Source organism: Cutaneotrichosporon cavernicola, assembly GCF_030864355.1.
Source record: "Cutaneotrichosporon cavernicola HIS019 DNA, chromosome: 1".
Lineage (NCBI taxonomy): Eukaryota > Fungi > Basidiomycota > Tremellomycetes > Trichosporonales > Trichosporonaceae > Cutaneotrichosporon > Cutaneotrichosporon cavernicola.
In genome coordinates, this window is record NC_083393.1 from 1,604,655 (window position 1) to 1,632,635 (window position 27,981).

At 57.6% G+C, this 27,981-nt stretch overlaps 11 protein-coding genes across 11 annotated transcripts; 3 read left to right on the top strand and 8 right to left on the bottom strand.

Annotated features, from left to right (window-relative positions):
• Window positions 1-1,328: 1,328 nt before the first annotated feature.
• Window positions 1,329-2,979, bottom strand: CcaverHIS019_0105920 (uncharacterized protein; the record flags this gene model as incomplete). The annotated part of the gene is made up of 5 exons (XM_060602033.1): window positions 1,329-1,567; window positions 1,611-2,005; window positions 2,052-2,232; window positions 2,279-2,689; window positions 2,721-2,979. The coding sequence occupies 5 exons, from the start codon at window positions 2,977-2,979 to the stop codon at window positions 1,329-1,331; spliced, it is 1,485 nt and encodes a 494-aa protein (XP_060453140.1).
• A 791-nt stretch (window positions 2,980-3,770) lies between these two features.
• Window positions 3,771-4,849, bottom strand: CcaverHIS019_0105930 (uncharacterized protein; the record flags this gene model as incomplete). The annotated part of the gene is made up of 3 exons (XM_060602044.1): window positions 3,771-4,134; window positions 4,164-4,233; window positions 4,276-4,849. 3 exons carry the CDS (start codon window positions 4,847-4,849, stop codon window positions 3,771-3,773), a joined length of 1,008 nt encoding a protein of 335 aa, XP_060453141.1.
• A 1,000-nt stretch (window positions 4,850-5,849) lies between these two features.
• Window positions 5,850-7,805, bottom strand: CcaverHIS019_0105940 (uncharacterized protein; the record flags this gene model as incomplete). The annotated part of the gene is made up of 3 exons (XM_060602055.1): window positions 5,850-6,947; window positions 6,983-7,668; window positions 7,709-7,805. The coding sequence occupies 3 exons, from the start codon at window positions 7,803-7,805 to the stop codon at window positions 5,850-5,852; spliced, it is 1,881 nt and encodes a 626-aa protein (XP_060453142.1).
• Window positions 7,806-10,068: 2,263 nt separating this feature from the next.
• CcaverHIS019_0105950 (uncharacterized protein) lies at window positions 10,069-12,331 on the bottom strand (the record flags this gene model as incomplete). Its single annotated transcript, XM_060602066.1, has 7 exons — window positions 10,069-10,330; window positions 10,367-10,499; window positions 10,540-11,448; window positions 11,552-11,800; window positions 11,835-12,070; window positions 12,108-12,235; window positions 12,272-12,331. The coding sequence occupies 7 exons, from the start codon at window positions 12,329-12,331 to the stop codon at window positions 10,069-10,071; spliced, it is 1,977 nt and encodes a 658-aa protein (XP_060453143.1).
• Window positions 12,332-14,500: 2,169 nt separating this feature from the next.
• On the top strand, window positions 14,501-16,378 carry CcaverHIS019_0105960 (uncharacterized protein; the record flags this gene model as incomplete). The annotated part of the gene is made up of 2 exons (XM_060602077.1): window positions 14,501-14,538; window positions 14,644-16,378. 2 exons carry the CDS (start codon window positions 14,501-14,503, stop codon window positions 16,376-16,378), a joined length of 1,773 nt encoding a protein of 590 aa, XP_060453144.1.
• Window positions 16,379-17,581: 1,203 nt separating this feature from the next.
• Window positions 17,582-18,139, bottom strand: CcaverHIS019_0105970 (uncharacterized protein; the record flags this gene model as incomplete). The annotated part of the gene is made up of 1 exon (XM_060602088.1): window positions 17,582-18,139. The coding sequence occupies one exon, from the start codon at window positions 18,137-18,139 to the stop codon at window positions 17,582-17,584; it is 558 nt and encodes a 185-aa protein (XP_060453145.1).
• Window positions 18,140-18,809: 670 nt separating this feature from the next.
• Window positions 18,810-19,699, bottom strand: CcaverHIS019_0105980 (uncharacterized protein; the record flags this gene model as incomplete). Its single annotated transcript, XM_060602099.1, has 2 exons — window positions 18,810-19,393; window positions 19,480-19,699. 2 exons carry the CDS (start codon window positions 19,697-19,699, stop codon window positions 18,810-18,812), a joined length of 804 nt encoding a protein of 267 aa, XP_060453146.1.
• A 1,290-nt stretch (window positions 19,700-20,989) lies between these two features.
• On the top strand, window positions 20,990-22,483 carry CcaverHIS019_0105990 (uncharacterized protein; the record flags this gene model as incomplete). Its single annotated transcript, XM_060602110.1, has 1 exon — window positions 20,990-22,483. The coding sequence occupies one exon, from the start codon at window positions 20,990-20,992 to the stop codon at window positions 22,481-22,483; it is 1,494 nt and encodes a 497-aa protein (XP_060453147.1).
• Window positions 22,484-23,149: 666 nt separating this feature from the next.
• CcaverHIS019_0106000 (uncharacterized protein) lies at window positions 23,150-24,172 on the top strand (the record flags this gene model as incomplete). The annotated part of the gene is made up of 2 exons (XM_060602123.1): window positions 23,150-23,265; window positions 23,296-24,172. The coding sequence occupies 2 exons, from the start codon at window positions 23,150-23,152 to the stop codon at window positions 24,170-24,172; spliced, it is 993 nt and encodes a 330-aa protein (XP_060453148.1).
• A 319-nt stretch (window positions 24,173-24,491) lies between these two features.
• On the bottom strand, window positions 24,492-25,670 carry CcaverHIS019_0106010 (uncharacterized protein; the record flags this gene model as incomplete). The annotated part of the gene is made up of 2 exons (XM_060602134.1): window positions 24,492-25,354; window positions 25,388-25,670. The coding sequence occupies 2 exons, from the start codon at window positions 25,668-25,670 to the stop codon at window positions 24,492-24,494; spliced, it is 1,146 nt and encodes a 381-aa protein (XP_060453149.1).
• Window positions 25,671-26,095: 425 nt separating this feature from the next.
• On the bottom strand, window positions 26,096-27,924 carry CcaverHIS019_0106020 (uncharacterized protein; the record flags this gene model as incomplete). The annotated part of the gene is made up of 5 exons (XM_060602145.1): window positions 26,096-26,397; window positions 26,439-26,696; window positions 26,728-27,371; window positions 27,408-27,811; window positions 27,844-27,924. The coding sequence occupies 5 exons, from the start codon at window positions 27,922-27,924 to the stop codon at window positions 26,096-26,098; spliced, it is 1,689 nt and encodes a 562-aa protein (XP_060453150.1).
• Window positions 27,925-27,981: the final 57 nt, after the last annotated feature.

Genomic DNA, 27,981 nt, shown 5'->3' on the forward strand with positions numbered 1-27,981 from the left:
TTCTGTCCCAGACGCGTCGACGCGAACTCGCAGTCCACACCTGTCCCCCTGCACTCCCGTTGGAACCCCTTCTGCTGATACAGTACTGCAACAAGGCCACGGCTCGACAATGTAGTACTGCACAGGCGACCAAGTCCAACCACCCAACCTGAGATTGTAGGGGGTGGGCGCTCCCTTATGACCGCGCTGTACGAATGCTGTCATCAACCTCGCAGGAGCTTGACCGAGTTGCCACCCCGAAACATGGTGTTCGGGAAGGAAGGGGAGGATAGATTAGCCCGGTGATGAGCATCGGGGGGCGTCAGCCCCTGGACATAGTGTGGCGTCCCGATAGGGACACCGGCACTCCCGCTCTCATACACCCCTCCCAGCGCAGCCACACCTTCTGAAACGCGTCAAGTGCGTGGACGCGAGGCATGCTATGGGATTGTTTGTGTTTGGATTCTGGAGTGTTTGGTGTTTGCATGTCCTGTATGCAAGCCTGATCTTACTCTGTTCCTTCCGCGATCCCCACTGAAGTACCGGACGCGAGATTGCGCGAACCGCGTCGGATGCGAAAACCGGAATCAGCGTGCACAACCATATCCTTCCCACGTTCGCGGCCGGGACGGAAGCCGCTGTGGGGCTGGTGGGAAAATCACTGTCCCCACGCGCGGTGCCGTTAGTCATGTTCGCCAAACCAGTGCGTGTTTTGCTACTGGCCCTCTAACAGCTCAGTCCATCTGCCCCACTGCAGGCACCCGCTCCACCCGGCATGGACTGTCTTGGCTCCCGCCTTAGTTTAGACTACCTCTCTCGGCTCCGTATTAAGAGTCAAAGCACCTTATACCCGAGTACCTGTCCCGAGCTGCTTTGAACAGTGGCGGCCGGCGGAAGCTTCCCGCTCCACAAACTATTGAGCTTCCATGTCTACGCTCGTCTCCAAGGTGCCGGTACACCGCGCGCTGCTTTATGGCAAATTCATTCCGGTTCATCATAAACTACATGCAGGCATCTTGGTTGTGCCGTAGATTGAACTCATCCTCCAAACTGCAGCGTCGGGATCCAACCCACAGCGCCGGATGTTGCGGAACGCATGAGGACGGCGGGGAACCAAGACCACCACGTTTGAACAAGCTTAACCATGCAGTAGGTCCCAGAACCAGAACGAAAACGAGCGTTGTTGTTGCGGTTGTCCCACAAGGCACACATTACCCGTGGCACGTGACGTTCGCGCACGCCGAGCCACCTTGCAGCCCCAACGCCAAGGCTGGTCGCCGCGGGAAGGTGACGTGCGCAGTGGATGCTCATGTCGGTAAACTGTAGCACGTTCGCTCTTGAAGATGGCTTTACGACTGTCCTTGCTTCTTCCCGCAAGAAGATGCACCAGGCGTTTTCGATTCTGGCGCTGTTTCAGCGTCTGTGGTCGAAACAGCCTCGACGTGGTCACCCTGCATATCCTTGCCTCCTCTACGCTGGAGGAAGCCGACAGCCAGTGGGCCGATCGATAGTAACCCGGCGAGGAACATTGTGCACCCCACCCAGATGCCGGCGTACTTGAACGTGTTATCTCCGATCTCGATGAGCCCTGGGATTGTCAGCATTGTTCTCGCATTGTGGCGGTTACTCACGGCCAGTAACGACGGGCCCAATGAGCATCGGCAGTGCGATGCCGTTCCACATCATGCCAATACGACTCCCGATCTCCTCCATCGGGCTGATGGCTGCTGTCGCCGCCGCAGCAAGCGTGAACCATCCGCCTGAGAACGCGCCGTAGAGCACCAAGCCGATGATTGTCGGTGCTGTGCCAACAGGTCCCACCCAGAAAGCGAAGAGCGTGACGGATGTCGCGAACGGGATGGCACCGAAGACAAGCCACACACCGTAGCGGTCAGCCAGTCGCCCAGCGGCGATCCGCCCGACGAACGAGCCGGCCTGCAGGATTGCGACGGCGTAAGCCACAATTTCCGGGGAGGTCTTGTTGCCCTGCGCTAGGATACCGGCATTGAAGTACGGCGACATGATGCTGATATTAGCAAGCGTCGCTGTCAACACGGCTCCAGCCTACTCACTTCATGGCGTAGCAAGCTGTGCCGAGACAGAGGAAGACGTAGCGGCTCTCGCGCCACGGCTTCTTCAGCGCCGAAAGGGGTGGCGGCGCGCGAGGCGGCAGGCGCGCCTTCATCCAGAAACACGCAGGGAGCATGAGTACGAGGTTGAAGCCCATGATGATGAGAATCGTGTCTCGGAACGCTGGAATGAGTCGTGTTACACCAGGAAAGCGATGGGGAGGACTCACAAAGCTTTTCCAGCATCTCTTTAAGCATAATGGGGTACATGACGCCGCCCAAACCCGAGCCAGCGACAATGAAGCCGACAGCCTCGGCGCGGCGCTTGAGGAACCAGTGACCGGCAACGGCGGTAGCTGGCGAGTAAACGATGCCGCCAGCCAGACCGAACGCCGCGTTGGACAGGAAAATCTGGTAAAACTCCTTTGAGAATGCGAGGCCGATGAGCGCGATGGTTGCGAGCACTGTGCCAGAGATGATGAGAGTACGGGCCCCATGGACGTCAAAGTAGCGGCCCATGAACACGCTGACGCCGAAGACCATCAACGTCTGTACGGTGCCACCCCACAACACCGTCGATCGACTGTACCCCTCCAGCTGGTGGGTGATGTAATAGGGCACGAGCTGGCCATACGACGTGACTGGAGTCAGACCATCTCGGGAACGACGTACTGAAGCCGAAGATGCAGAAGAGGTGGAGGAAGCAACCGAGGACGACGAGCCACGCATCGCGCCCACCATCGGGCGGTGGCCCAATGTCCAGCATTCCTGGGGCAACATTCGGAGGAAGAGCCGACGCCGGAACAGCGGGCTCTGGCGTCGGGAAGCGCGTTACACCATCCTTGTCGACGTAAGGCTGTTCGTCCGCCGAGTAGTAGTCGTCGACGCGCGTGGGTGTCGATGCAATTGGCGAGGGAGGCGCAGAGGGCATCGTTGTTGAGGAAGCCATGTTAGCTACCGGCGCCCAGTTGTTGGAGAGGTCCAAGTCTAGTCGTAAGATGGCTATATCGTCATGTCCAGCACCGTCAGATATGTGTTGGAGCTGGTCGTGAAATGGTGCGAGTGCGAGTTAGAATGTTGAGACAAGAGAGAGAGTGTGAATCAGCTCGTGTTGTGGAGATGGCGTTTCCGGGTACTACCCTGTCTTTCTTGGCCTTGCTTAGGCGGCTAAAGCCGACCAGCTTCCGGTCACCCAATCCTCTCATTCCATGTCCTTGGAATCACCGCTTTAACTGCGTGCGCAGATTCTGACTTGATCAGCCGTCTAGTACCCCAAGTCGCTCAAGTTGACTCGTAATCTGCAATGAACAGGTCTGTGCTGAGAGGAACAGAGCACAAGATTGAAAAGAAATCTGTTGATCGCCGAGCATGATAGTACCCGAGAGCCGAACGCGCAAGTTCCGTCTCCACCCGGAATATCCGCGTTATTGACCCGGATTCCGAGTTGGCGGGCAACGACTGTTGGCGGGCAACGGCTGTTGCCCATCTAGGTATGGCCCACATTTTGCTCTTTATCAGCCGTACGGCCGCGGACCAAGGTGGGGAAAGACACTAGGTGGAGATAGATGATGGAACATGTAGTGTCAGCTGTTGAGATCATTGGAAGCGAACGTGCTGTACACTATCACTAGTTTGCCGAGGTCGAGCAAGCCGAGTAGTGACCTCATCGGGAGCAAGCATCATCACGTTGTATGCACTTCTGATCACTTGTACGATGACATACTACCCTTCGTCGTACTTGAAGTTGGTCGTGACCTTGCCCAGCAAGTATTCCCCGTACTCGATAACACCTTGGTCGCGGATCTCGCTCTCGCGCCCTTCCTCCCGTGCGCGCCGCACCGCTGCAGGCAAGAGCTTGCAGGGCGCATGGAACGCAGGCTCAAAGAAGAACGGGTGTGAGACGCGGAACGTCTGGCCGTTGTGGATGACGCGGTGCAGTGTGGCCGGCCACAAGCCGCCAGTCCACCGCTCCCACATCGCCCCGACATTCACGACCATACACCCAGGAATCATGTCGGCGTTGATCCACCCTCCCGCCCGCGAGAGTACCTGTAGCGAACCGGGACACGCATCGGCGTGCAGGAAACTGCGTTAGCGATGCTGTGGTCCGCTCACGTGAGACATCCGTAGTCTTTGTGCTCGCCGCACGATTTGCCATCCGCGCCTGGCGGTAGAGGAGGATATCCTGTGGTCAGCTCCGATCAGGTGATTGTGGCTTATGACGCACCAATTACGCGCATGCTCCAGAACGAGTCTTGGCATAGCGCCCACAGCTCATCCCACTCGGCGGTCGTAAGGCCGAGTCCGTCTGCCATTCCTCGCATCGTTGATTGTCCCAGGACGTGCATCTTTTCAATCCACGCCTTGAGCGCGGCGCTCATCCCCTCCGGGTTGGCAGGCCACTGGTTCTCGCCCGCGAGCGGGCTGATGGTACCGGGGGGAAATGGAGACGGGGCAAAGAAATCGAGGCCCTCGTGATGGTCAGCCTTGCCAGCTGTAACGTTCTGGCGCATGCGCTGGTATCCGCGCACGCCGAAGCCCGTGTTCGCCTGCGTGTGGATTGCATCCTTCTCAGCCTGGGGTAAAGCGAAGAACTCGCGGCCGTAGTCGAGCAACTGGGCACGCTCGGCGTCGCCGATGAACGGGAAGACGCGGAGGTAGAAGAAGCCAAAGTCGCGACAGGCGGCGTGGAGCGCAGCGGCTGTTTCGGCGCGCTCGGCGTAGGACGCGGAAGAGCCAGGAAGATAGGGACCTATGTCAATGATGGGAAGTGTCGAGGCAGAGAGCGTGTCGGCTGTCATGGTAGGATAGTGGTATGGGTGATGGAGGGTGGGCGATGGTCTGGGAGAGTTGGGTGGAGGCGGATGTTGCCGAGTTGTGTGGTGGGCTTGCTTGCTCAACGTTTGATGGTATCTCGTTCGTGAGGATCGTCACTCTGCCTCGACTGTCTTATGAGGGGTTTGGAGATCGCCAAAGTGCTGAATCTCTGAAGCTTGTAAGCCCTCTTCCTCATCATGGTCGATGGCATCCGCCTCAATGCCTCTCCACAGGCACCGAGGCGAGGCACCGTTCGGTAAATGCCGACATAGGCCGACCGAGATAACAGTTCGTCTACCACCCTACGCCGCAGGGAGACGCACACTGGCCTGGATTGCAGTTGAATGCACTGAGAATATAGGCAGCTTAGTTATGGACCCAGTTCTGTGTTCTGGCGTTTGGACCTCACGCAAGGGACCAAGGCAGACGTCTGTATTAGCGGCATACTGGAAGCCCATCATTCCATTCCCAGCTAACCACAGCCATTGCTGGTGCCGCATACATCCAGCCTGTATGCTTTATTTGGGCAAACAGGATTCTACTGCATTCGGGCGATGACGCTGCGCGTGCCGCGCTCTACGCAATGAACCGAGCCAGTTCCGTGCTCTTCTTCTCCTGGTGCATCGTCCTGTACCCAGTACAGGACGCTGCAGGGCCTTTCCGCAAGGGCGCAATCGCGGCGTTGCGAATCGGCATCGTGTTGCTCCTCGAGCCCCCGGTTAAGCGCGAGGTCGCTCTGCAGCATGACGAGGTTCAACCGGAGGGTGAGAAAGAGAAGGCCAACGTGGAAGACACTGCCTTGGCTTATAGAAAATGGAAGGAAAAAACAGGGGAAAACACATCTTCATTCTCATCTCTCTCCTACCTCTCCGTCTGTGTTGTTATAAATGCATGCATAATACATTCCCACACGAACTACACGAGTTGTCTACGGGTCGAGATCTAATGGCTGTAACCTCTATCAATGTTCTCTCCGTCGTTCTATCAATGAAGCGGCTGGCCGGGTGCGCGGCAAGAGAAAGCGCGTGTGATGCCCATGCTGTACGACTGCTTGGCGGTCCTGACGCCGGAGTAGATCCCGAGGCCCGCCAGCGTGAGGGAGCCTAAGAACTGGATCAAGAGGAGGAGCTTGAAGAACCACCATCGCACCATGCCACGTTTCCAGCGGCTCCAGTCGGCCCACGAATCGACACGGTTCGAGTACGGCTCCATCCCTGGCGTCCAGGGGATGTCGCCAGCAGCGGCGTCAACCTGCATCCAGTGTCCCAGAAGGAGAAGAGGTGGGAACGTAAAGGTGAACTGGAGTGCACAGACTGCGCCGATGATGACGTTGATGTCGGTGATGTTCGGGATGGCCGACCCAAGAGTCCAAGCAACGCAGTAGTACCCGAGCACAGTGATGGCCCAGTAGATGGCGCCCTTGCGTGATGTGAGGGACGGCGCACGGAAGTATCCGCGCAGGATGACGCGGTAGATCAGCTTGCAGCCGATGTGCGCGTAAAGCGACATGGTGGCAAACACACATAGCATGCCGATGATGTTGGTGACGGCCTGGAACGCAATGTTGGCGATGTTGACTGTCGGCAGGATCGCTGCGTACTGTCCCTGCATCGAGTAGCCGAAGAGGCCGAAGAACATGTAGGTCGCGTAGCAGAGGAACTGGGCGCAAAGTGCAGCTTTCCAAAAGTCGGCGGGACGGCGCATCTCGGCGATAAACTCGACAAAGATCATTGCGCCACCGTAGCTGAACACGGCAAGCAGACATGCCGCCACCTGCGTGTTCCAATCTGTACCGGGTGGCACCCACCCAAACAGCTTGATCGGCTCGGATAGGTCTCGGTGCCCGCTCTGCCCTGGGACTGGATCGTACAACCCCACCCCGACAGCGGTGACAAGCATGATGGAGAGGTTGATGAAGACGTTGATGTTGGAGAACCACGCAATGTTCCGGATTGTCCGGATTTGCGTGATGAGCATGCCAACCAGGGCGAAAAAGACGTTGAGCACAACGTAGCAGAACTTGAAGTTGATGATCTGTGCCAGAGCCTGGCCTTGCAATACGATGAACATGCCCACGTTGAACTTGGCGTCAGTGGTGCTAAACGGCAGTAACCAACTATCAGCTGCAAGGATTGAAGAACGTTGAGTAGGAATTTCGCTGGTGGTCCATATGTGCGTTCGCCGAGGTCGGCATACGAGCGCACCGGAAACTCCTCCGAGTCAACGTTCATGTACACGCGCCACAGCATCTGTCCGCCCGCAAACGCAAAGAGGAAGAAGCCAGTATACACTAGCACACCTGGCCCGTAGCCGATCAGGGTAAACGTCTTGCTGGCTGTGAACCATCCAAGCATGTCGGTAGTGATGAGGTAGAAGATGACCTGCCAGCTCGCGACGCGGAGGAGGCGGTATGTCGTCTCGCGTTCCTGCACCGTGAGGAGAGGGTCTGGGATATCTGCCACCTTCTTGCACTGTGTCGCTTCGGTCAACGTCTCGTCCGTGTTGGCAGACGAAGTGTTTTTCGAGTGCCCTTTCATGGACATGAGCTCGACCGCCACCCCGTTCTCTCGGATTGCGCGCCAGCCACCGTTGATTGGAGCCGCAGTGTCGGCCGTGCGAGCCACCATGCTTGCAACGGGATGCATCCGTGGCACGGGAATGATGTCGTCGGATTTGCCCCGTAATCGCTTTCCCAGTGCGACCCAGGGCGCATCGGGTGCTGGCCGTGTGTCGGCGTTCTCGCGTGTACGCTCATGCCTCGCGTAGTAAAGGTATACCTCGACTGGCTGTGCGTTGATACTCGCTGCGGTCAGTTTTGGTCCCAATACGCCCGGTCCTCTTACAGTCTATTGCGCCGTCACGGTATTGCTCGCGATACCGCATGAGCTCTGCTGCCGTTGCGTCCAGGTCGGCATTGTGTGTTCCTGCGCCATTGCGCATGGTGATGAATGCGAATGTGGGAACCTCGAACGCCCCTTCAATTCAAAGAACTGTACAGTATGTCCGTCGACCCCGGTTCTAGGCCTCCGTTTTCTCTGGCAACCAAAGCGGGGGTTAAGGGGCCACAAAGCAAGGAAGTCGGTGCGAGGCGTCGTGGGGTGTCCTAGGTTCCTGTCCTGCCACCGCAGTCCTCGGAGAAGATCCGTTTCCGCAAATGAAGGAAATGAATCGAAGAAAATGACGGAAAGAACATGGATACAACCTCTCTATGCACCCGTCTGCGACTGTAGTGTCGATCACGGCCAACGCGGCATTGAGTTGCAACGCAACAGCTGTCGGCATGCAGGGCGACTCGACGCGGAGTCACCTCCAACAGGAACAAACCGCAGGGTGTCTCGCAGATTTACTCCAGGTCCTTGGGGTTGAGGAGGTACGAATCTTGTTCTCCAAGCCCACATTCCAGGGTTCTAGCTCCTCGACTACAAACGGGGTGCAAGTGAGTCGCTTCTGTTGCGGACGACCGTTCATGAGAGAAGTATAAACTAAGTGCATGTTAAAGAAGGTTTGCGCAGGGCTTTTTCGAAACGTCGGGCGAGGGTATTCCCAACATTTCGTGTTCCGCACTTTATCAACTCTATGTAGTGTTTCACCCAATTCAATCGCAATCGTGCCAGAGACCAAGACGTTGCCGCACTCATGCCATGTACATCCGCTAAAAATACGCCTTAGAGTGCGCCCCAGAACGCATACGAGCATGTGCACTACTACCCCAGATGCGGCTGCTGAGCTGTTAATTACGTTCACCCTGCATTTGCCACGATGACAACATCTGGCTCTACGCCCACGCAACCCGCCCTTCAGGCAATCGAACTTTTGGGCCGGCCGGGATTTGGTATAAGGTTTCGCAACAGAGGTTACCCTGGCGTGTTTATTTCGTGGCAGCTTGGAATCCACTCTCACATCAGCATCACTGCCGCAGCTTCGAATCCACTCTCACGTCAGCGTCACTGCCGCAGCTTCGAATCCACTCTCACGTCAGCGTCACTGAACCGCGCCGTAAATGGGGCCGGGTTGCTCCAATATATCACTGCCGAATGCTCGCTGGATTCGGATCCGCCCCAACGGATATAAGCCAGGGAGCCCACCGAGGGTTGCAGTCTCAATCCCGCCATGGATTGCGGAGCTTAACTGGAGTGGTACGATTGATGTGAGAACCGAGACTGGTCACCGCTACACGACCCTCAAAATGATTATCCACATGGCATGAACCGCCACAACATACCCTTCCGCCACCGTGCGGCAGCAAAACGACAACTGCATGATTCGAACATGCGCTCCCGAAGGAAATTGATCGCACTCCAAGAGGAGACATTCGAGTCAATCGCGTTAACCACTCCGCCAAGTTGCCTTGGAGAAAGTGTCCGAGTTGGAGCTTTCAGATCCGGCCGGAGGTGCGCTGGGCGTCGTAGCCTGGTCCCGGTTGTTGAGAGGTGATTGGGATGCATCGAGCGATGGATACGGGCTAGGTGGACGTAGTGCAAGTGCCAGTGCCGGCGCCGCATCGTGCGATGATATAGGAGTCATCCGGATGCAAACCCACGTGGTGAAGTGGAGGTTTGCAACCGTGACTGGTAGATGACTTTGGAGAGGGAGCTGGGTCAATATGTTGTGGGTTGGAAGTTCTGAGGGGCTGTGAAGCTGAGGATAGTGACGAGGACAGGTAAGTAGAGGACTGGATAGGTGCATTTCCGCACGGGCTTCCCGAAACACACAGACCGTAGCCCATGTATGAGCAGTATAATGCTTCCGACGGCATGTGGCGCAGTGATGACCAAGCGCTTCTTCATATGCGTCTCCCGCGTTCCTTCTGAGACCGATTCGCGTGACGTCGTTTTGTGTCAGTACCCTTAAAGACCTTGAATGAAGCTAGAAGTAGAAGTAAGCATCACAAGGCCAAGGCACCTTGTCGATGGGATGCACGGATGTCTGCTCAGCCAAGCTTAACATGAGCGATGGAAACTTGGTTGACAACAATGTATCCGGAAACATGCAACCGAACGGCTCAGATCGTCTTAACTGGAAGACAGGGGTCCCGACGCGTAGTTGCCCATTGGGTGCTCTACTTTCTCAAGGCTCGTGCGGGCCGAGGAAGCCTTGAAACCAGGTACCTTGACAGTCCCTGCAGCAGCGGCTTTGGTCATTGTTCAGAGAGACAGAGTTACATGGCAATAACAAGATATCCAGCCTGATTCAGGATATTCCCTCATCCGTCAAAGGGCGACTTGGGCAGGCCGCGGACGCCAGCGTCATACTTGAACAGATGACCGCCCATGTCCGAGTCTCTACGCGTAGGCCGCAGGTCATAAGCGCTAGCGAGGTACAGGATATCGTTATTGGGACCTCCGAAAGTCGGGCACGCCATGTCCTTGGCCCCAAAGCGGATGTCGGCGATGTGCGTGCCGTCCGACGCGTACTTCATGAGGCAGTACGTGCCCCACACTGTGATCCACAGGTTACCCTCGACGCTGCAAGTCAGTAAAGAAGGGGGAAGAGATACTCACTCGACGACCATGCCGTCCGGCTCACCGCCGAGGACGCTGCGGTCGATGAGGACGCGCTTGTTGGAGATCTTGCCCGAGGAGATATCAAAATTGTACGCGTATGTGAGGCCGCGCGGCGAGTCATTGACATACACTGGAGTTGTCAGCCCGGCGTCTCAACCAGAACCACTCACTCGTCTTGTTATCTGGGCTCCAAGCCACACCGTTACCACATGCAAAGTCCTCGTCCATGAGGTGCAGGCTTCCATCGGGGTCATACCGCCATAACCTTGCAAGGCACTTTCTACCCGCAGGGATCTTTCCCGTACCGAGAGCGAGTGCCTCGATATCAATCTCGGTGATCCAGAATCGACCTGCTGGGTCGATACCACCATCGTTCATGCGGAGAACTTGACGCTGAGCCTCAGGGATGATCTCCTTGAGCTTCTGCAGCGTGCCATCCTCGCTCAAGAACCCGACGCCCTGGTAGTACGCGCAGATGTAGCCCGGCTTGTCCTTGCGGAAGCAGATGACAGACACTGAGTCACTGAGCTCGGTCGCGACTGGCTCGCCAACGGCGTCGCCAACGTCGTCGAGCTGCAGCACAAGGCGGAGCGGTGGCTCGGCCTCAAAGTCAACAAAGTGCAGCGTCTTGTCTGAAGCGCGGTACACCGGCGCCTCACCGAGTCTCATGGGCGGGGTCATGGTGATCCAGGGCTGCGCAGCACTACGATCCTCGCGAGGAACAGTGACCTCTGGTCCCTCGGGGTACATGGCCTCAAGCTCGCAGTCGGCAGCGTGCCGCCCAAACTGCTGCGCAATGTACACACACATGTCGCGGTTGTACCGCCGCGCAGCGTCCAGGACGCCGTCCATGTTCTGCACGGCGTGCGGGAGGCCTGGGTAGTGGCGGTGCACAACGTTCTTGCCCAGCGCGGCCAGGCGGTCGGCGTACGCGTCCCCCTCGCCGTGCAGGATGTCGAGCCCCGCAGTTGAGATGTAGTAGTCTGGTGCGGTGGCGCGCAAGACGCTGTCAGTGGCGAGGAGCGGCGAGTTGAGCGGGTTCGACCAGTTGGCCTTGTCAGGGAGGTACTGGTCGCGGTCTGGACGGTCAGTTCCCGATCTATGCAGCACAGCATGTAATGTACTCCTTTGCAGCACAGCAGGTAATGTACTCCTTTGCAGCACAGCATGTAATGTACTCACACCACAGCATCTTGAGGGCCGGAAGCCCAGGTGCGTTCTCCAGCTTTTCCCATGAAGCAGACGTCTCCACGCTCAAAGTGTTATCACAAACAGGGACACCGAGGGCGACGAACTGAAGTGGGATACCCTCCTGCCCCGCCCGTTGTGCCATGCACGCAGCGAGGTTTCCGCCCGAAGATGAGCCGCCAATAGCCAGGCGTTTAGTGTCCATACCGAGCTCGTCCGCATGGTCGTGGACATACTTGAGTGCTGTTGTTAACCTACCATTCCAAAACCAACTCACCATCCCAAGCGTCGTTGTGGCCCGCGGGAAAAGGATGCTCTGGCGCAAGCCGGTATCCAACAGCAACGACAGCGCAGCGTGAAGTCGTGGCCACGCGCGTGCAGAATGCGTTATCGGCACCAAGCAGACCCATCACCATGCCGCCCCCATGGTACCAGATAAAAGCGGGGAGCGGGCTCTTGGCCGCGTGGGCTGGGGGATAAAAGATGCGAATAGTGCAGGTGGTGAGATCGATGCTGACGAGTAAGCATGTCTGCATGCTGCTCGACTCACTCCCTCGACTTGCAGTCTGGCAAGAGGGTGTCGTTGCCACCTGGCACGGTGGGCCGGTTCCTGATCGTGGGGTCCCATGGCACCTCGGTCGGATAGGGGAGGTTGGCGATGTGCTTGTCGTAGAATGCCTGTTATTGTTAGTCGCATTTTTGTGCACGACGCACGGCATACTGCGCGTCCGCGATGGGACGCAGCTTGGGGTCAAGTGGGTGCAGTATTGTCATGATAGCAATGAGTTAGTGGAAAACAGTCAACTACATGCAGTTGTAGTGGGTGGGCAACACTCCAGGTTTGGATGGATGTCAGTCGGTTAATGACCTCCGGCCTTGATCCCCGATCCCCTTGGTTCAGGCAGATGATTACGTGATGCCGGCGGACGTGTGTGGCGTGTCAGGTTATAACATGTCCCGCCAACAACGGAGGAGGGGAGCGAGCGAGCGGACAGGTCGAGGGGTGGTGACTAGTTGAGTTGACCAACACCGGTGAGCATCTTGGACAGTGTCGACGAGTATGCATTGATTCTGATTTAGACGACAAGCTGCTCTTGAAGCGGCGAAAGCCACGATCCAGAAGCAAACCACGTGGATGAAATCAAACGCCGATAATCTGACGTCATATGTAATCTTTAATCTAAAGAGTTGTTCAGCAGCGCCTTCTCACCCTGCAAGGCGTGATCCCGCCCGCCTCCTTGCACCGCCTCACAGCCCGTCTTGCACAGCCCCATTGCTATGCCGTCGGAGTCTATCCTCGGCTATCAGAGCGATGATGATAATAGCCGCAGCCATCTACATATAAGGAACTTGGGAACACCGTTCTTAATGCCCCTGGCTGTCCATGACGATTCGCCACCCTCTGGCCACTGCGCGAGATTTGCCACCCATCCTCCACATACCATCTGACACACCGATACTCATCAACTGACATTCGAGCCGTAAGCAGATTACGATTCCTGTGGGCGCAGCAGAGGAGGGAGAGGTAGGTGTAGGGTAGGTACAGGTGGAGGGTAGGTACAGCTGGAGGGTAGGTACAGCTGGAGGGGGGAGGAACAGAAGAGAAAGAGAACGATGGGGATGAAAGTGCGCCCAGCTCCTCAGGCTCCTCAAATCGCATTCCTGACGGGCATTGTTGTTGCAGGGTAACGTAACCGAACTATTCGAGCGCCAGTCATGTGCTGACGGATTCAAAGTACAAAGACGCCACATCTGTACGAACAGATACGATGCGAAAGCATTAGTGATAGGCAGGTGACTATCTAACATTCCTGTGTTTTTTGTCCGTGATTTATTGCCTCTTGGGAGCCGCGCCTGTGGGAGTCACCCAACTACCCATCCCCAGTTACCCCATCCCCGACCTCAGCGTGCCTGTTCCTGACTTGTGTTGCATGAAGATAATAACCCTTCTCGCGTCAGTAACATTGGGCACACGTTCATCAACACGACCCGCTTTGCTTGGCTTGGCCTCGCCTCAACCGTCCACGTCCATGTTATCCTTGCGCTTGAAGGGTGGTGGGTTCGATTGCGAGGCGGCGGATTCGATTGCGAGGTGCTGAATTCGACGAGTGAATACGCCCTCGGTGGCAAAAGCGCTGAGACGAGTGTACCACTTCGGAATTTCCGTAGACTCCCACGATCCCACAGCGACTTATTCGCAACCTCTAAAAGGTTGTCACTGAACCCTCAATTCCCTCAGCGCCCATTTGCCTAGACTTTGACCTCGAGATCTGTGCCGCTTCTGGATTATTGATTGGGTGGCAAATTTCACCTCCAGGGTGGGGATGGACGTAAACATGCTTAATGCCCCTTGGGCAACGCACTGTAGCTGCACCGAATCGACCCCGACTGCTCTGTGACCCTGGCGTGCATCTGGCTGACATGAAGCGAATCTTGCGTCGTGTATCCACATTGTGCACATTTCGGTATTTCTCCGTATTTGGAGGGGAGAACCGTGGTTCCCAGCTCGGTCTCGGGCCGCGCGCCCTCACGCATTCTATCCAGCCAAGGACCAGAGTTGTGCGTCGAATTGTGCAAAGGGGTGACTTGCCTACAATCCTTAAAGCGCGGCGTCGGTCCAACTTGCCACCCATCTATCGACAAAGTGCGTTCACCTTTAGTCTGCACCACTTGCTCTCTGTATATGCCTGGCGGCATCGTTGTCGCTTCCTCCATTCGCCCAACTGTTCTGTCTTGGCCACCTCGGCCCATCTGTCGTTGTCGTGTATCTGCATATCCACCCAAGGTTAGCAACCCCAACGCCACCCTCAATACATTACTGGTCCGTCTCAGCACTCAACCCGAGACACACCACCCTTCCACCCAGGCTCCATCTCCGCCATGGACCTTCCTCCGTGCCCTTGCCCCATCTGTGTTCGGGCCAGGGATGCTGGAATCCCGCGTATGGAGTCCCTTGGCCACTTGAACGTGGCCGTATCACTGTACGTTCTGATCCTGCATGACGTCAGCATCGACAAAGCCTCAAGTTGCATGACGCAGCTCTGGCTTTTCGTTCTGACTTGACCAAGCCTAGTGACTAACCCAAGTTGCTCAGTTGCTATCCCGACTGACGATACTTGTCCGAGGACCTTCTCGGGTGTCAGTCACACCTCAACCGACACGGCGTACTCGCACCTGAGCTACTGCGTTGATGACCACCGCAACAGGTCGGAGACCCTGTTCATCCTCACCGACGTGCTCACCCTCTCGCCAGAGGACACGGACAGCGAGGAGGCTCACCTCATCAGCCCCGACAATGTCCCGTCGCTGGTCGATACCGAGACTCAGGAAGACCCCGACGACTTGGACGACGTGGATGACTCTGAGGGTGGTTTTGACGATTATGTAACGGTCGACCTCCAGACCGTCTACACCCTGACCGACGAGGAGTGGGAGTACCTCCATCCTCAGGACGGTCTGGTCCCTCCTCCGCCTTCCCCCAGGCTCTTCCCCCGGAGGGCAAACACCATGCCCCTTCTGCAGCATCCCACCTCGTCTATCGCCATTATGGCACTGTTCACCTTCATGAAACCGGTGGATGCTGCGCCGGATGCCAACGAAAACTTCGTTGAGCAACCGCTGATCTCCTGGGTTCCCCGCAAGTCGTGGCCCGTATGGACGGTGCTTCTCGCAGTTGGAACCGCGTCTTGGTTTCTGCTCACCCCGTACCTCAGCCATCGTCAGGCAGTGCCTCAGAAGGCCATCGCCAGTGACGCCGTCATCGTTCCGTCCGTTGCCCCTCCAATTGCCGTGCCTCTGGGCGGTGTTGCTATGGAGAGAACGCGACGCACCTACGGGTACCCCAGAAGTCGCCCCTTGGAACTTGGCGAGGCAGCCAACATACCCCACATCAATCACCGTGTTGGTCCTCGTGCGGCTAGGGTGGCGACATCGATGGCACTCTTCACTCCAGCTGTGGCTGCGTCACCGGCGTCTTCCGTTCCCCGCCCCGCGCAGTCAATGCAATTGTCCGCCCTCGCTGTAGCTATCCCGGTTGCGCTCATAGCCATGACCTGGGCTATCCGTGCACGGCCGCGGGTTTCCACCGCGGCTTCTCAGCCAGCACGCCGTTCACACACGACTGGTGCCGTCTGGCCCGCGGCCTGTTTCTTCGCTCTCTTTCTTGTACCGACAGCAATGGCCGAGCCGACGTTCACCTTGGCCGAGAACTTTGAGGGAAGCAGCCAGAGGATGTCTCCCGGCACAATCGCCGCGATCGCGCTCGGCACCGCTGCGATCCTCTTCGTCCTCCCCATTCTTGTCAAGGTCTTCGGCCTACTCGGCTTCCTTGTTCGCTGGCGCGCTTGCTTCCAGAAAACCCGGATCTACCAGTACGCTTGCATTGCGGCAGGCATGACGCTCGGCATCACCGTCGGGCTCGTCCTCATGCCGCTATTCGCGGTGTACATGTTCGCGGTCTTCGTCGCGGCTGTCACTGCCAGCTATGGCCGGTGGGCCGGCCTCGACACCAGTGGGTGGTGGCAGGGCCAGACCACCCAGTGGCCCTCTCGCCTTTTGCACGCCGCTCCGTCTGAGATCGCTCCGTCTGGGATTGATCCGTTTGAGACCGACTCGCGGCTCGTCACTCCCTTCGTCACGCCAATCAGCCCAGTTGACAAAGGCAAGAGCGACATTTTACGGCAGTATACCGATGCCGTACCTCTGCCCGTCTATCCTCCCCGTACGTATGCGCGCTCTATCGAGCTGGCAGTGCCGCGTTTCACCTCGACCCAGTATTCCCCCGCTACACCCACTGGTGCAAGCGTATGGGATGTGGCATAGGTGGTATTGCCGCGCGCCCTTGGCGCTATGGGAACTGGGCACCCGTTTCAGCGGTGGATGTGCCTCGGGCATGAGGCGGGGGTTGGCAAGGGTGGCGAGCTCTGCCAGCACCTGAACCCGATGGTCGTCTACTCCTGGCTCTCTCATTCCGGTATAATACCGAGACTCCACAGAACCCGCTGGTCGGGTTACGAGTTCATCTTGAACGACGTTAATGGTGACGCCCGTGTTGTAACTCCGAAGCTTGTTGAATATACCGTTGTATTAAGGTCCTATGTACGAACAAGATAGACACAGCATGAGCGGTGGACACTTGGGAGGTAGTTGGTCATCTGGACTGGAAGGGGGGATTAGTGGTCACCTGGACTGGAAGCGGGGATTAACTTATTCGGGCATGGATACTCAAATGGACATGGATACTCAAACGGGCAGGAAATTTTAAAAATCAATTCACCCAAGGCCGCTTAGCTCAGCTGGTTAGAGCATTGTACTAATATCCAGCGGATATCAGTAATGCAAAGGTCGGCAGTTCGATCCTGTCAGTGGTCATTATCTTTTATGCTCCATGGTGTGCGTCGATGAACCTCGGACATGGTGTGCGTCGATGAACCTCGGACATGGTGTGCGTCGATGAACCTCGGACATGGTGTGCGTCGATGAACCTCGGACATGGTGTGCGTCGATGAACCTCGGACATGGTGTGCGTCGATGAACCTCGGACAAGTTTGGAGGTATTTTTGATCCGGGTACTAATGGGTATTGACCTAGTTCAAGAGAACCCAGTCTAATCGATCCATCACTGCGCCGGCAGCCACACCATCTCTCTTCTCGGTCCATGTGTCCTGGACGGACAGAGCGTGCAACCCCGCGTGCTCTCATTGGACCGTCGGACACACTTCACCTCCATGCGTAACCTGTAGTGCGAAAACCGTAGTGCGCACTGAGTCGACGAAGCTTTAAAGGAGGCATAGCGCATCATGTTTCGTAGATAAAGATTGGGAACAATCTGCAGTATTGTTACACACTCTCGGATGACAAACTGCTTCACGTATGGCGCAAAACACGGAGTGAATACTTCGAGATACCATATCGCTAGATGATACATGTTTACCTACGTCTACACCGAGACCTCGCGCCTGCGCGAGACCGAACTATGAAGAGCACTCGTGAGACCTAATTATGAAGAGCACGCCCAACACCCAACTACGAAGAGCACTGTGGGAATGCCTGTCGGCTTGACGCGGTTCGGAACAGGGCCAACTCGGCTGCTCGCCGTCTCCGCAACCCCGGCAGCTCTTTCGAGCTATCCTTCCCCGTCGTCCAATTGGGCAATTCGGCAGCGGCGACAACGTTGGGGTCTTCGCCGGCATTGAGCCGCGCAATCAATGCGGAAGACGAGACGGCCTCACATCCCTCATTGAACGCCCAACTGGCCAGCGCGGCCCACTGGTTATCGCTTAATACGAGGTGTGAGCGCGCTGGCTCCAGCGCTTCACCAAGACACGAAGTCACGGCCGGCATATTGTTCTTGAGGAGCGTGCTGGCGGCGCGCTTGCTCAGTGGGAAGGCGAAGGGAACCTCGCGACACGACGGAGCCTCACAGGCGTGTCCGTACCCGACACTTGGGTGGCCGATGGGGTCTGTGGACGGGGCGGCGATAAAGCCCTCGTACTCTTTGATGAGGTCAAGACCCAGGATGTTGAGATGGGCACACGGCGCGGCTAGCGCGACCGAGATGAAGAAAAAGAGAGAAACCAGCATCTGGCGTCAGATGGACATATGTGTACTCACTGTAGAAGAATGAGAATGAGAGATAAAGTGATGGAGAGAGAAGGTTGACGCGCAGCGTCGAGTTGGAGAGAGTCGGAGAGAGTCGCCTGGACTCTGTCACGCCGAAAGGAACGGAGACGGGACTCGAACAGAGGATGATGAAGTGTTTGCAAGGTTAAAAGTCAAACCAACTGCTGTCCAGTCTGTCCAGCAGTGGTGTCTGTAACAGGGGTAATGGGGCCTGTCCTGTTTTGACAAGATGTGCACATTAAAGGTGGAACACGAGGGGGACAAGGGTAGAAGAGTGACATCAGTGTCGCAGGTACGAGTCTAGACTCGACTTTGTCAAACTATTGTGCCTCGAACAATTTGGAAGAGGTTGGATGATACGATTAAAACTCGGCTTGGCAGAGCTTGTTTCGTTCCAGCTTCGGGAACCTGCCGTTAGCCCACCACGAGCAATCTTGCTTCAAGCTTTGGTGGATGTTGCCTGAGAGACGGCTTTCTGCCCTTTCACAGATTGCTGACGGTACGTGTAGGACGTCGATAAGTAGCTTGATGGTATGGAATGATATTGGATCCATGGGGCAGTGTGAGGCACGGGGCTTGGCCAGGGTTGGATTCTTCAACGTAATGCATCTTTGCTTTGACATACAGAGCGCTACGCGCATGTCGGGTAAGCCTCCTTACCACTGGGAGTGTTGAAGAGCGCGACCTCGGCGTCGCGCCGGCGCACTAGGCCCGGCAGGACTTCCCCACCGGCATGGACCCACTCCGGCAGCTCTTGACCCACAACAGTGGCCATATCCTCACCAGCGTTGATGCGGGAGATGAGCGTGCTATCGGCAGTCTGCCCGCAACCCATATTGTACACCCAGCTCGCGAGTGCCGCCCACTGGTTATCGTTGAGCGTCACGCTGCCCAGCATGTCACCGAGACATGATGTGTAGCGTGGCACATCGTCGTTCAAGAGCTGAGTCGCCGTCTCCTCAGTTAGGGGGAAGGGGTAGGGTACTTCGGAACAGCCCTCCGTCTGGCAGAGGTGGCCGTATCCGACGGTCGGAAGACCGATCGGGTCCGGCGCAGGGGCAGGAACGAAGCCTTCGAACTCTTTCAGGAGGGCGGTGCCCGCTTCGTTGAGGGTTGGGCAGGGTTCGGCGGTGGGGGTGGAAGGTGCGTCACATTTGGGTGCGACGTATTCCGCCCGCCCAGTGGTTTGGACGTAGTAGTCGCTGGTGAAGCAGCCTGGTGTTAACGTAACGGGTATAAAAATCCAAGGACTCTGGGATTCAAGTACGTTGTTTGGAAGAGCACAAGTGGTCCATACTCACCATCGGTAGTCTTATCCCAGATTGTGTCGTCGTTGATGTTCTCCCCCTCGGTCTGGCACTCGAGCGTGACTTGATCGCCAGCGCTATACTGCTTGACAATGTCGTAGGATCTGCCCGGGCCCGTGCGGCAGTTGACGGCTTCCTTGATGTTGAACGGGCCAGCCGCCTGTGCGGGGGCAGCAGTGAGGGCGAGAGCGAGAGCGAGGAGGGGGGTGATCATGGCTGTGTAGTCTTTGTGAGTAAGAGTACGAGTGGGGATCAGTCACGAAGTAGCCCTATTTATCTTGTGCAGGATGACCCTGCATCACGACCGCAACGCGCCGGTCGTCTAGTCTCATTCCGAGGTTGAGCTTGAGCAATCACCGACGCGTTGAAACGGTCAAGCTTAAAGCGATCACAGTTGAGCTTGATGAACGGGTGACAAGTTCAAACATGCTACAGGGGTGTATCAAGACGCGTAGAGGCATTCCGACACAGTGGAGCGCCCGATTAGGGTTCGTCTAGAACCACATCCAAAGGGAAAGTGATTTAATAATGCCGGACGCGTCCAAAACAACATGCACGCCGTCCCTGAGGGCACGAACATGCCAGTGCATTCAACACCAATTTCGGACACATCACGTCGGACAGGAAGGCAACGCACAGTTACCCTTCCTCTGGGCGGTGTATTTGCTCGAGGCCGGTTCCTGTCTAGGGCAGTGCACGCGGGTGACCGATGGCAAACAGCGTTTGGCCCTATGCAACTACTCTGCAGCTCTGTACATCGGCTACCCAACCCAGCCCTGGTTGCATGGCTGCAGAGGAGACTAGACTCTGGCAGCCCGACGGATGGGTTGTCTACCTCTCCACGTCGAGTATTACCACTGCAGGACGCGCTGTGTCCAGCTGGACGTAACGAGCTTGTCATAATTGTGCGGCTAGCAGCCACAACCTGCTCGTTGAGTGGCGAATCTGCCGAGGGAGATCGGTGGCATCCGCCTCCGCTGCTCCACAGGTGTGCGTAAGCATGGCCAGGTGTAGGTCGGATGTTGGCGCGGGCTCACCCAACGACGGCCAGCTTCTCCAGCATACGCAAACACTAACACTGGTGACTAAAGATTCAGCTCGTTTTCAAAACTGTGACTCGTTCCATCTGCCCGCCGAGCCGAACAGCTGGCCACCTGTACCGAACTCGGAACTCGGACTACATCTCCTCCGCTATGCAAAACCCTGCCATCGTATATCTCTTGGCCCACTCGCCGATCTCGCCGTTGGATGAGGTACTGGGCTAGTTTTCCATTCCGGCCTGGTCGGGTGAGTCATCCAACCTTCGAAACAGGTTCGAGGTCCACGGAACATTGCGTTAGTCGGCCGCTTCGCCGAGCCCGCCGACGGCCCACCCATTCCTCGCCTCCATGTGCCTGGGCTCGGTCAACTTATGCGTCCCGCAACCAGCATAATGTCCATCGGACCATACAATACTTAAGCAGCGGTGCGGGGCACGACATCGACCCCGCAGCCAACAACCAACATGACCACCACTCCCCCCACCCCCAACGAGGCCAAGCGCAGCATGTCTCTCGAGGCCCAGACCGACGACTTGGACAAGCCGCGCTGGTACCGCTTCGGCGTCAACAGCTGGAGCCAGATAACGCTCGTGAGCGTCATCTGCTTCTTCCTTCCAGGCATGTACAATGCCATTTCGGGAATCGGTGGTTCGGGCCAACTCGACCCAACGATCGGGGCGAACGCGGCCGTCGCCCTCCTGTCCGTAGGAGCCGCCACGGGCCTTCTCGTCGGCCAGCCCATGTTCGATATTTTTGGCGTACGCTGCATCGCTATTGGCGGTTGGACTTATGCTCTCTATACCGGGTCGCTGCTTAACTATAACCACAGGGCGAACGGCGCGTTCGTCATTGGTGCCGGAGCGATTCTTGGTCTCGGCGCGACGTTACTTTGGGTCACACAGGGCGCGATCATGCTCTCGTACCCACTGCCTCACCAGAAAGGGCGGTCGATCGCATTCTTCTGGGTCATCTTCAACCTCGGCGGCGCGATCGGCTCGTTCATCTCCCTCGGGATCAACTTTAACCGCATCAAAGCTGGAACAGTTTCCGACTCGACATACATTGCCTTCATGGTCCTCATGCTGTTTGGTTGGGTACTGTGTTTCTTTCTTGTCCCACCACACATGGTGCGGCGCACCGATGGCTCGCGAGCCGCGCCAGCCAAGGTCAAGTCGGACGGAAAGTGGTACCACAACTTTACGAAAAAGGCCAAGGACGAGATGATCCATATCATCCAGCTCAAGGACGAGCCGCGCATCCTTTTCCTGATTCCCATGTGTTTTGCTGCCAATTGGTTCTACTCGTACCAGCAGAACATTGTCAATGGCGGCTCATTCACCCTTCGCGCGCGTTCCCTCAACTCGGCCCTGTACTGGGCAGCGCAGATGTTTGGCGGCATGGCAATTGGTCTCCTCCTCGACATGCCTTGGTTCACTCGCCCCAAGCGTGCTCTCTGCGGCTGGGTCTTTGTTTTTGTGACCGGAAACGTCATCATGGGCGGCGGCCTCGCCTACCAGAAGTGGTTCGACGCACAGGGCCGTAAGAACTTTATCGACTTTTCCGACGCAAAACTCTACGTCGGCCCATGCTGGCTGTATATTTGGTACGGTGCCCTCGACGCCTTCTGGCAGGGCTTCTCGTACTGGATGCTCGGCGCCCTCTGCAACACGCCAAAGGAGGCCGCTCGCTTCGTCGGTGTTTACAAGACAATGCAGTGCGTCGGAGGTGCCGTTGCTTTCCGCCTCACTGCCAACCACCTTGGCAGCATGAAGCAGTTCATCTCGAACTGGGCCATCATCGCTGGCGCCCTCATCGTCGCTCTTCCCGCTGTCCTGATGGTCACCGAGCCCACCGAGGCCGAGGCCAAGGGCCTCTTCCTTTCCGAAGACGACGACCGCCCGGGGGCCCGCAACAAGGAGGCCGCTGCGGTCCGCCGCCTCAGCACCGCCGCCGCTTAACCGGGAAGAGAGATAGAGTAGGAAGAACGGGAGCTGGGACAGATAGTCAGCACGGAAGTAATGGAATGTATATCTTGGACTGGAACTGCCTCGTCGCAACCGGCTGTTGATAAGCAACAGCCGCCCAGGGAATTAGAGGTTGTGACCGGTTGTTTGCCGGTTGGAAGTGGCAAACGATGATGCCAGATCTATCCACTACACTGGCTGTGTTTCTCAATGTTGCAAGGAAGATACGGGTTAATATTTTGGTGTCAATGCGGGCTTGTGTCGTCTCACATCAGCCAACAGCCACATCAACAGCTGCCACATTCGTTGTCTGATGGTGTGTGGCGGTAGTGACCCACACAGTGTGATCGACGGATTTACACAACGAATGTGTCAGTCCTATCTGCCATTGTTGCATCAACCCCATAGCCCTACTCGAGGAAAGCCCTGATCGGCAGCTCAGACACCCGGCCTACCTCCATGTGTCCTTCGGCCTCTCCGTTGCACGCCAGACCGCGGGGAGTGCGGGTGGCGGAGAAGAACACCGGGCGGAATGTTCGGCGCTGCAGGCCATCCGGTCGGCCAGTCCACCGAACCCGGCCAAATTGCCGATCCCTGAGTCCAGCTTGGACAGACTATATCGCCGACGCCCGAGATATGACGCCCACCTCTAGCTCAACCATGCCCTACCACCTCTGCATCGATGGCGGGGGCACCAAGACGAGCGCGTTCGTCGCGCACACTGGAACTGGACCGCGCACCGTTGTGGCGGTGGGCAATGCCGGCCCGTCCAACTTGTGAGCCTCCCCATTCCAAGCTGACCACAGGACATTCGGGCTCGACGAATGCCTCGCCGCGACGCGGGAGGCCGTGCGCAATGCCATAGAGGCGTTGCGTAAAGCCGACCCCAGTGCTCGGATCGCTTTCCCTTACGATGGCGTGCGTTTCGAAAGCGTCTGGGCAGCCTATGCGGGATGTACGCGACAGAGCGACCGCGACGCGCTCCTTATCCCGCTCCAGGAGATGTTCGGGGACGTGCGGCTGACTGGCGACGGGGAACTCTTGACCGCTCCGGCAATTGGCGGGCCGCCCCACCGTTTCGTCACTCTCATCTGTGGGACGGGGTCCCTAGCCTTGTTGTGGGACTACAACAAGAGGGCAGACCAGCTGGCACGCAGCGGTGGATGGGGTCCGCTACTAGATGACGCGGGGAGTGGATGGGCGTTGGGGAAGGAGGCCGTCAAGAGCGTGCTCACCTTCACGGCAAACAAGTGTGACTTGAGAGAATGGCACCGCGACATCCTCGCGCATTTCGGTCTCCACCGCACTACTGGCGCAGACAGACTCATCGCCGCCAGCTCAACGTTGGATCCTGCGAAATCGCCATCCGAGGGAGATGCGCTGCGCAAGAAGCGTATTGCGGACTGTTCGCGGATCGTTGTCACGGCCGCAGAGGGGGGCGACGATGAGGCTCTCCGTCTCCTCGGCGTGGTTGCGGAGCAGGTTTGTTCAACCCTCGCACCATTGGTGGAGGTTGGGAGAGTGACAGAGAAGGAGACGATGATTGTCGTGGCGGGGGGACTGGGCCAGGTCCAAGTGTTTTGGAGACAGGTTGAGGACCGGTTCGCGAAGCGGGGTTGGCGGTTCCGGACGGTCAAGATGCCTGAGCCGGGGCGGAGCGGACTCGAGGCGCTGATTAAGTAGTGTTGTACATGGAATTGGGATGAATTGTATTGTACATATTTGTTGCTGTGTGCGATCGCGTGCATTGGGTTTGATAAAACTATCGTCTTGAGACCCTTGGGAGCGAGTGGGCGGGAGGTGGCAGTCCATAGGATACATATCATCCCAGAGTCTGTGGAGGGAGTAGAGTTGACAGGAACTTGATCGAGTCGCATTCTCGCATTCAGTAATCGGTACAGTGGCAGCCGCAGCCGGAACCATCCAGAAAAACACAGCCTGTCAATGTCCTAACCCGATACAGTACATGTCCCTCTACAGATGTCTAGCATTTCCGAGTCAACTAAGCTTCGGCCTCGAGGGCCTTCTTGAGCAGCCCATCTGCGGCCTCTAGTCGCGCCGTAGCCTCCTTGGGGGAGCAGCGCCACCGAGCCGCAACCATGCCCTTCTTGACGCTTCCGTCGCACGCGTCAATGAGCCTGTCGATGCCGTCGTCATCTTCCAGGCCCACGGCAAGATGGACTTTCGCAGCGTATGGCTCGAGTACGGCTCTAAAGATCCCGCGGGCACGGTTGATGAGCTTGGCATTCGAGCGCTTAACGTCGACCATGAGGTTACCGTACGTTTTGCCCACGCGCAACTGGACCCCCGTGCTGATCATATTGAGTATCATCTTTTGCGCTGTGCCGCTCTTCATCCGCGTGCTTCCCGTAACGACCTCGGGGCCGACGGGACATTCGATCGCATCGACACAGTGAGCAGCCATGGCGGAGGGGGCAACACAACAGATACCAGCCGTGTAGACACCACGCGTGCGAGCCCACTCGAGCGCACCGAGGACATAAGGTGTGCGACCCGAAGCGGCGAGGCCGATGACCGAGTCGAGGTCCGGGGAAAGAGGGGGGGAAATTGCTTCGAGGTCTGACGCGCCGAGCTCGGGACTGTCTTCGGCGCCCTCGACCGCCTTCTGAATCGCGCGGTTACCGCCCGCGATCAAGCCGATCCACTGGCCGTATGGAGCCGAGAAAGTTGGCGGGATCTCGCTCGCATCGAGAATCCCCAGCCGCCCACTCGTCCCTGCGCCGACGTATACGACGCGGCCGCCGGAGCGGACCTTTGGTGCGAGGGCGTCGATAACCCGTGCAATTGTTGGGATACACCGCTGAACACTGAGCGCAACAGTCTGGTCCTGCTCATTGATCATTCCTGTCCATCAGCTATATTCTTGAGTAAACCCACCGCACATCTCCTCGGTATTCGCAATGTCGATGTCGCGGGTTTTGGCATTACGCCCCTCGGTCTGAAGTGCCGACAGGTCGATGAATGGCACGGGAGTGGTGTCGCCGCTCGGGGTTGGAGACGCGTATGAGTTGGCAAAGATGCCGTTGGGGCCATGCTTGATCGTTGCGAGAGACGCGTTCAACTTGGCGATGAGCTCGGGACGCGGAGGTGAGCCAGGGATGTGTGGCGCGTCAGTGTGCCCGTTGACGGACTTGAGCGGGAGAGTGGTGGCCGTGGGCATGGTGGCTGTGGGGCTCATGATGGGATGGGGAGAGACGATACGATCCGCTGGACAATTAAAGTACATTCGATGTTGGCGTCGGTGAGCCTGCCGACCTTGCTATCACCGGTCAGATTACGACAGGCACGATGTGGGAGTGGGGATTGTTGATCGGGGAAAGGGCCGAGTGCCGATGTCAACCATCTCCCATTTGTGTGTGGCGCAATGTATTTGTGGCTATACTCATAGAGTGAGAGTGTGGGGGAGACGATGACGCTGCAACTGGACAGCTGAAGCTTCAGAATGAGGGAGCGACTGTTGGTCAAGAGGTTCCTCGCCGTGATCACCACATTCCTCACCTGTGGCTTCTGCCCTGGGCAGCAGATGCGAGCACGAAATTACACATATACATCACACGACTATACAACCTAACCTAACGCGTTGGTCTACTGCTGCACCCCCCATTGCTGCGCCCACTGCCCCTCGACATGCATGGGCGTGGAGAGATCACCGTGGGGCAGGCCCAGCACACCGCTCAGGTCGGCCCAGAAACTGTCGCTCCCCGTGTACGCCATGACAGTTGGCAAGTCCAGGTCGGGGATAGGCGTGAACACCACCTCTATGGGTGCCAGGACGCCATTCTCCTCATGCATCCGTTCCATGAGGCGGTGGAGGAGCTTGCCGCCAGACGTGAGGAGCATGTGGGCGAGCGAGACAAATTTGTCGTGGGCCCGGCGCACGAGGGGGTCTGGATCAGTTTCAAGTTTTACACAATTTAAGGGAGCTCACCGTCCTTGGGGAGGGCGAGTGTGGCGATGAGTGCGGAGTGAAGAAACAATTTGGGCCACAGGTGCAGCGAAGTGCTCCACTTGCCCACAACGAGGTTGAGCAGCTCGCGGCAACTCGTCATGTACTGCGCGGTATCGGGCTGCGCCGCCTGGTCGAGGTATCCATCCACGACGACCGATGCGACGCGGTAATACAGCGTCACGAGGTCAAGGAGAAACTCGCGCCCACTGCCTGTGGGCAGCTTGGCCGCCTCTGCATCTGGGGTAAGCGGGGTCCAACTAGAGCTCACTCTGAATCTCGTATAACCATTTGGGGCGCCAGCGCTCCAAGTCGTCGCGGCAGCGCCGGAGTACCATGACTTCAGCATAAGTCAAAGGACTGCCGGCTTGGCCCATGAGGGCCGTCATGACTAGGGAGCGTGCGCTGGTGATTGCGCGGTTGAGGTGGCCGAGCGAGTCGAACAGCTCGTTCAGTGCAGAGAGAAGGACGTGGCTCGCACTCCGGGCTGGAACACCGGGCGGCGGCGTCTCGGGAACGATTGGGACGGAGAGGTGAAGGATGCCATGCGACACGGTCGTCATCTCGATAAAGTCCCATACGCGTCGATCGCGGAAATCACCCCGGTCCGGTGTGGATGTCTCGACGAACGCGCCATACACTAGCCCGCTGGTGATCTCGTCGGCCTTCCAGAACCATGTACGTGCAATTCCAAGCCCGACAACGTCGTCCCACGTCTTCGGGACAGTCACGTAGAGGAGACGTACGAGGGCGCGCTGGAACAGCTCCTCCCATAGCTCGACGGGGGTTCGCAGTCGCCGGCCCGTCAACCGTTTGGCGGACGCAGTGACGACCGCCGTAAACAGGAGTGGGGAAGGGGTTGCGAGCTCTGTCGACGCCGTAAAACCATGGAAGATGGCCATGGAGTCGTAGAAACTGAACCCGCGTCAGCCACTTCGAGTAGATCCTCACTATTCCCACAACACCGCCGCGTCATCTATGCTCACGTCCAGTCGAGTTGGGCGTTCCAGCTCGGTCAGTGCGAGCTGGAGAATATCCCGCAACGTGGTGAGGTGTGCCGGAAGAGTCGCCGTGACTGTCGGCGCAGTGCTCGGCGGAGAGGGAGGGGAGGGAACGGCCGTGACCTTGGGCTCCTTCACACTTCCACTGCTCCTTGGCTCGAGCCGGCGGTGCAGCTCGTCGTTCTGTGCTTTGACGGCCTCAATCTCGGTACTCAGACTCTGTAGGCGCGCCTCGACGCTCTGCTGCCACCGCAGATCGTCTGTTAGGATGGCGGCATTTGCGCGCGGCCGGACGATACACTCCACCCCGTCGTCGCGACACCGGCTACACGGTGAGTCTGGCGTCCCGTCGCACTGGAATCAGCCATGCTGCCCATACGGCCCACCTTGAGCTTCTGGCGGCGACAGTGGAGACATGCGCTCGTGCGTTTCGTCTTTGGCGGTGGTGAACTGGACGCTCGGGGCATGGTGGCGCGAATGCAGTGTCAGAGATCAGCGGGGGGGATCGGGCAAATGGCCGGTCT